At 42.2% G+C, this 7508-nt stretch overlaps 1 protein-coding gene across 1 annotated transcript; it reads left to right on the forward strand.

Moving 5' to 3' along the window:
- The first annotated feature begins 2465 nt into the window (after window positions 1-2465).
- On the forward strand, window positions 2466-3053 carry LOC138870718 (uncharacterized). The gene has a single exon (XM_070148550.1). The coding sequence runs from the start codon at window positions 2466-2468 to the stop codon at window positions 3051-3053; it is 588 nt and encodes a 195-aa protein (XP_070004651.1).
- Window positions 3054-7508: the final 4455 nt, after the last annotated feature.

Consider the following 7508-nt stretch of genomic DNA (forward strand, 5'->3'; position numbering starts at 1 on the left):
CATTTTTACGGTCCCTTTTGCGGGCCGTATGTTCATTATGCGATCGCATATGCAATCGCAGATCGTGTTGGGGCTCCTATTTTCTAACTTTTAAAACCCGACAACATCCCATTAAAAACACCCAATTAGACCCCTTTTAAGATATTCTACAGCAAAAAGAGTGAGAGAGGAAGTTCTAGAGAGAGAGGGTGATCTTCAACAATTCCCTACTCAATCCTTACCTAAGCCCTTGAAGATTATCAAGAAAAGCTGCTAGGCCTTCACCACAAGAGGTAAGAACTTGAGCCCTAAACTTTGGGTTCGAAATTCACACTAAAATGAGTAAATAGCAAGTGGGTTCATGGGTATAAAAATTAATTTTCTTGCATGCATGAGTGATAATGGGGTATGGGAAGATTGTGAGTTAAAAGGATAACAATTGGGGTGTAAGGTGATGAAAATCTCTCACGAAAGGGTCCTAGAATCTCAATGCACACTTAGTGCTTGATAATATACTTAAATGAGCTAGAATCTTAATCATGTCTCTAATTCTTGGTTCAATTCGTAATTTTCATAAAATAAATTGAAGTTGCTAAGAGTCCTGAAATTTTGTAAGAATTTAAGGAAAGCTCTATTGAGGTATGTATGGCTAAAAACCCCTCTTATTAGAAATTGAGCTCTGTTGGTATTTACGCAAATGTGGTAAGACTAGAATTGGTTGATGTATTGATTGTTATTTCACATGAATTAGTATATATATATATATATATATATATATATATATATATATATATATATATATATATATATATATATACATGAACAGTGTGCCTCAATGTGTGCAATGTACTATTATTGATATTTAGAGATGTGCGAAGAGTATGAACCATATGTTGAAATGCCTAGGCTACAAGCCAAGATTAAAACTGAGACTGTCATGCCAACTATGTGAAAGCTTACCTATGCTTACAACTTGAATTGCTTTTGTACGTGCTTATGATCTCAAATTGCAAGGTTATCATTGAAAATGGAAATGATGTGATAATTGTGGCCCTAAGTGCCTATGAATTGATATATGTAAAATAAATATTGAAACAAGATGATTAATTAAAAAGGAACAACGCCTCGGTAAGGCGTCCTAGTCGATTGGGCCATGATCAGATGCCATAAAGCACACATGGTGGTATTATGCTGATATTGAATTCCGGAAAAGGAGAATGAGATTGTGATTGAGGCACATGTCTCAATTTAGGCAACCTAGCCAATCGAGTAGTGCATTCTTTCAACTTTCAGTACATGGCACCAAAGAAGAAATCCAGAATTGGCCAAGAAACCAATGCCACCTCAGGAGTGGCTGATGATTCCCTACTTGATACTGCGGGTGAGGGTAGTCGCCCTACTATCACCCTGTCTGGTTCTTCTATTCCAGAGCAGACTACCCAAGTTCCTACACCACTATCCCTTCTATTGATACTCATGTTCCGCTTCCAGGCCCAGCTTCCGGTCCTGGTAATTATGATGGGGATCTTAGGGGAGCCATTCAAATGTTGACTCAGCTAGTGGCCTCTAAGGCCTAGAGGTAAAATGTTACACCCAGTTCGTCTGGCCAGCAAGGGGATTCCACCAGTTCCAGGGTGAACATATTTCTTCAGTTAGACCCTCTAGTGTTTACGGGTGCCAATCCAGAAGAAGACCCTTAGGATTTTATTGATTAGATGCACAAGATCCTCAGGGTTATGCGTGCAACTGAGACAGAGGGAGTAGAGTTGGCTGCCTACCGTCTGAAAGGGGTGGCCTATTCGTGGTTTGAGTTGTGGGAAGATTCCCGTGAGGAGGGGAGCCCTCAGGCGAAGTGGAGCAAGTTTGTTGATGCCTTTATAGATCATTTCCTGCCTGCTGAGACAAGGGCAACCCGTGCAGCAGAGTTTGAGAATCTGAAGCAAGGTAACAGAAGTGTGTGGGAGTACCATATGAAGTTTGCTCGCCTGTCTAAGTATGACATTCACATGTTGCCCACAATGGAGGCCAGGTTGCGCCGGTTTGTTTAGGGCCTTAATCCTTTGACTATTAATGAGGCTTCTACAGCTGCCTTGAATTCTGACATGAATTATAGGAAAATGGTAGCATTCGCTCAGGCCACAAAGAACCTAAAACTGAAGAACAGAATGGAGAGAGAGGGTAACAGCAAGGCCTGGTATATGGGAAACATAGGAGAGTCACTAAGTAGGGGAAGATTAGCTTTTAGGGGAGGGTCATCAGGGCCATCTCAATCTGTGGCATAGTTTTCAGCTAGTGCACCTCTATCAGGGCCCATCTAGCAGCAACAGTAGAGTCGTTCCAGGCCCGATCAGGGAAACAAATTATCCCACCAGCAGGGTCGATCAAGAGAGAGGTCCCAGTAGTAGTAGAGGTCCCCGTGCCCCAGGTGCAAGAAGATACACTCAGGGATTTGCTACTTGGAGTTACCCATATGCTATGGATGTGGGATGAGGGGTCATATTCAGAGGCATTGTTGTGTATCCTGCCAGGGAGCGGGTAGGGGTACAACCCAGCCAGCCAGCCCAGCAGCTGCTACATCTTCAGCCCCCTCACCAACTCAACGTACACCAGCACCCACAGGGCGTGGTGCAGCCAGGGGTGGTACGCAGAGTTTAGGAGGACCCAGTCAGTTCTATGCTATGAGTGGTCGCCAAACTGCAGAGGCTTCTCCAGATATTGTTACAGGTAGTCTAACTGTTCATTCTCATGATGTGTATGCACTTATTTACCCCAGTTCCACTTTGTCCTATGTTACCCCTTATGTTGCTATGAAATTTGGGATAGAACCGGATCAGCTTCATGAGCCATTCTCGACATCTACTTCAGTTGGTGAATCTATTACGGCTACTCGAGTTTATAGAGGTTGTGTTGTTATGGTGCGTGGTAGGGAAACCATGGTTGATCTTATTGAATTGGGGATGGTCAATTTTGATGTAATAAAGGGAATGGATTGGCTTTACTCCTGTTTTGCCATGCTTGATTGTCGGACTGGAACTATGAGGCTTGAATTTCCTAATAAGCCCGTTGTTGAATAGAAGGGAGATAATGTAGTGCCAAAAGGTTGGTTTATTTCTTACCTTAAGGCTACAAAGATGATCAAGAAGGGATGTATCTATCATTTAGTCCGTGTTACAGATACCGATGCCGAGGCACCTAGCCTTGAGTTTGTACCAGTTGTGAATGAACTTTCGGATGTCTTTCCAGATGAGCTCCCTAGGATTCCACCAGACAGGGAGATTGATTTTGGGATCGATGTGATGCCATGTATGCAGCCTATATCAATTCAACCTTACAGAATAGCACCGGCAGAATTGAAAGAGCTAAAGGAACAATTGAAGGATTTGCTAGAAAAGGGTTTCATCCGGCCGAGTGTGTCACCATGGGGCGCACTGGTCTTGTTTGTAAGGAAGAAAGATGGGTCGCTATGGATGTGTATTGACTATCGGCAACTCAACAAAGTCACAATCAAAAACAAATACCATCTACCAAGGATAGATGACTTGTTTGATCAATTGCAAGGTGCTATGTGTTTCTCAAAAATTGACTTGCGATCCGGATATCATCAATTGAAGATAAGGGAGCAGGATATTCTAAAAACAGCTTTCAGGACTCGGTATAGGCACTTTGAATTTCTAGTGATGTCTTTTGGGCTCACAAATGCCCCGGCAACTTTCATGGATCTTATGAATCGAGTATTCAAGCCTTTTCTAGACTCCTTTGTTATAGTGTTCATTGACGATATTCTTGTGTATTCCCGAAGTCGGGAGGACCATGTTGACCATCTCAGGGCAGTTTTGCAAACTCTTCAGCAACATCAACTGTATGCAAAATTCTCGAAATGTGAATTTTGGCTTGAATCTATCGCGTTCTTGGGTCATGTCGTCTCCAGGGAAGGAATTATGGTTGACCCTCAAAAGATTTCAGCGGTAAAGAATTGGACTAGACCTACCACTCCAACAGAGATTCGCAGTTTCTTGGGTTTGGCCGGGTACTACAGAAGATTTGTGTAGGAACTCTTGCCTCTCCATTGACTAAATTGACGCAGAAAGCAGTTAAGTTCCAGTGGTCTGATGCTTGTGAAAGGAGTTTCCAAGAATTGAAATCAAGATTGACTACAACACCAGTATTAACCCTGCCAGAGGGTACAGAGGGATTTGTGGTGTATCTCGATGCTTCGAGGATCGGGCTCGAGTGTGTGTTAATGCAGCACGGCAAGGTAATAGCCTACGCCTCTAGGCAACTCAAGAACCATGAAAAGAACTATCCAACCCATGACTTAGAGCTTGAGGCAGTGGTGTTTGCGCTAAAGATTTGGCGACACTATTTGTATGGAGTCCATGTGGATGTATTTATGGACCATAAGAGCCTTCAATATATTTTCAAGCAGAAGGAGTTGAATCTGAGACAGATAAGATGGCTAGAGTTACTCAAGGACTATGACATTGACATTCTCTATCATCTGGGAAAGGCTAATGTTGTGGCGGATGCTCTTAGTCAAAAATATATGGGAAGTTTGGCTCATTTGAAGGCGTATCAGAGGCCGTTGGCCAGGGAGGTTCACTAGTTGGCTAGTTTAGGATTTTGTCTTGCGGACTCTAGCGAATGGGGAGTGGTCGTGCAGAATAGGGTTGAATCATCGCTTGTGATAGAAGTGAAAGATAAGCAATTCAACGATCCATTGTTAGCAGAATTAAAAGAGGGGATTCATAAACATAAAACCACAGCTTTTTCCTTTGGTATGGATAATGGTACCCTACGGTACCAAGGCTACCTATGTGTTCCGGATATTGATAGTCTTCGGGAAAGGATCATGGCAAAAGCTCACACTTCCAGGTATTCCGTGCTCCCAGGTTCTACAAAAATGTATCATGATCTCATGGAAATGTTTTGGTGGAACAATATAAAAAAGGATGTGGCGGATTTTATGGCAAAATGTCCGAACTGTCAGCAAGTAAAGGCCGAACATCAAAGGCCGGTGGATTGGCTCAAAACATAGAAATTCCAATGTGGAAATGGGAGATGATCAACATGGATTTGGTGGTAGGGTTACCGCACACTCCGCACAAGTTCGACTCAATTTGGGTGATCGTGGATCGACTCATGAAATCAGCGCACTTCTTGCCAGTTAAATATACCGACACAGCAGAATAGTATGCTCAATTGTATATCAAAGAAATAGTCAGGTTGCATGACACTCCAGTCTCAATCATTTCAGATCGAGGGGCACAATTCACAGCCAATTTTTGGAAGAAATTTCAGCAGGGTTTGGGCATGCAGGTAAATCTTAGCACAGGTTTTCACCCTCAGACCAACGGGCAAACGGAGCAAACTATTCAGACGCTTGAGGACATATTGCGTGCTTGTGTTCTTGATTTCAAAGGTAGCTGGGATGATCATTTGACACTCATAGAGTTTGCTTACAACAACAACTTCCATGCTAGTATCCAGATGGCACCATTTGAGGCGTTGTATGGTAGGAGATGTAGGTCTCCCATTGGGTGGTTTGAGGCTGGAGAAGCAGAATTGATAAGACCGGACCTCGTGCATCAGGCCATGGAGAAAGTCAAGATTATTAAGGAGAGGTTGAAAACTGCTCAGAGTAACCAAAAGTCTTATTCAGACATTCGTCGTAGATATTTAGAGTTCAAAGAAGATGATTGGGTATTTTGAAGGTTTCCCCCATGAAGGGTATCATGCGGTTTGGAAAGAAAGGAAAATTGAGTCCGAGGTAGGTCGGACCGTACAGAATCATTCAGAGGATTGGTCAGGTGACATACAAGCTCGAGCTACCACCCGAGATATCATTGGTACACCCGGTATTCCATGTGTCTATGTTGAGGAAGGTAGTAGGAGATCCGTACATTATTGTGCCAGTTGAAACTATTGAGGTTAATGAGTAACTATTGTATGAAGAAGTTCCAGTTGCCATTCTTGACAGGCAAGTCCAAAAATTGCCTCCGTAAAAGTACTATGGCGGAACCAGCAGGTGGAGGAAGCCACTTGGGAAACCGAAGAAGAAATGAGAAAGAAGTACCCCACATTTGCTTGTATAGCCATGTAATAGCTTTTATGTATTTGGTTCCTATGAACTCTTATCTTTAGACTTGATCTATGTAAAACTGTTTTGTTTGGGTTATATATTACCTATGTGGCCATGGTTAGTGTTGTACACGTTATGTTATGTCTATAGAATGTGTATATGCTGTTAGAATATGTTTTTGGGGCTCTCTGACAGGTGGATAGGCCTAGATATAAAGGAAACTCTGCAAAAATTTTGGAATATAGGGAGTTAGCCAAATTTGGGGTTGTTGATATGTTTCATGTTGTGAAAAGCTGAGGTTGCATAAAGATTGCTAATGGGTGAACCTTGCTCCTCAATCGAGGACGAATGACCTTAAGTGGGGGGAGGCTGTAAGGCCCCATGAAATTTTTACTCAAAAACCCGAATGCACGTAGTGCCAGATTAGAAATATGTGTTAGAAATTTGTAAAATTCTTCACGGCGAGCTTGCAAGCCGTGGTTCGGACCCTTTGGATTGATCTGTACATGAAAAAGTTAAGGAATAATGTTTTCCAGAAAAGTGCATTTCGACGGTCCATTATGCGATCACATAATAGCTATGCGGACTGTATAGTCGCCATAGAGTCAGACAGTTTGATGGTTAATTTGAGGTCAACTATGCGGCCAATTATGCGATCGCATAATCAATATGCGGGCCGCATAATCATCGCATAATCTCCTTGGAATTTTTGCGAGGGACAGTTCTGCGGTGCAGTATGCGACCGCAGAACAGGAATGCGGACCGCATTCTTGTCGCATCCTCGGGCAGTTTGATTAGGTTTTTGGGGCCATTTTTCAGTCCCTTTTGCAGGCCGCATGTTCATTATGTGATCGCATATCGTGTCGGGGCTCCAATTTTCTAACTTTTAAAACCCAACCCCATCCCATTAAAAATACCCAATTAGACCCCTTTTAAGATATTCTACTACAAAAAGAGTGAGAGAGGAAGTTCTAGAGAGAGAGGGTGATCTTCAACAATTCCCCACTCAATCCTTACCTAAGCCCTTGAAGATTATCAAGAAAAGCTGCTAGGTCTTCACCACAAGAGGTAAGAACTTGAGCCCTAAACTTTGGGTTCGAAATTCACACTAAAATGAGTAAATAGCAAGTGGGTTCATGGGTATAAAAATGAATTTTCTTGCATGCATGAGTGATAATGGGGTATGGGAAGATTGTAAGTTAAAAGGATAACAATTGGGGTGTAAGGTGATGAAAATCTCTCACAAAAGGGTCCTAGAATCACAATACCCACTTAGTGCTTTATAATATACTTAAATGAGCTATAATCTTAATCATGTCTCTAATTCTTGGTTCAATTTGTAATTTTCATAAAATAAATTGAAGTTGCAAAGAGTTCCGAAATTTTGTAAGAATTTAAGGAAAGCTCTATTGAGGTATGTATGGCTAAAACCCCCTCTTATTAGAAATTG

The sequence above is a fragment of the Nicotiana sylvestris genome, chromosome 6 (genome assembly GCF_000393655.2).
Source record: "Nicotiana sylvestris chromosome 6, ASM39365v2, whole genome shotgun sequence".
Lineage (NCBI taxonomy): Eukaryota > Viridiplantae > Streptophyta > Magnoliopsida > Solanales > Solanaceae > Nicotiana > Nicotiana sylvestris.

Bases quoted from the DNA above. Each gene is read 5' to 3' on its own strand.
- LOC138870718 (XM_070148550.1), top strand. From the start codon at position 2,466: ATGAGGGGTCATATTCAGAGGCATTGTTGTGTATCCTGCCAGGGAGCG.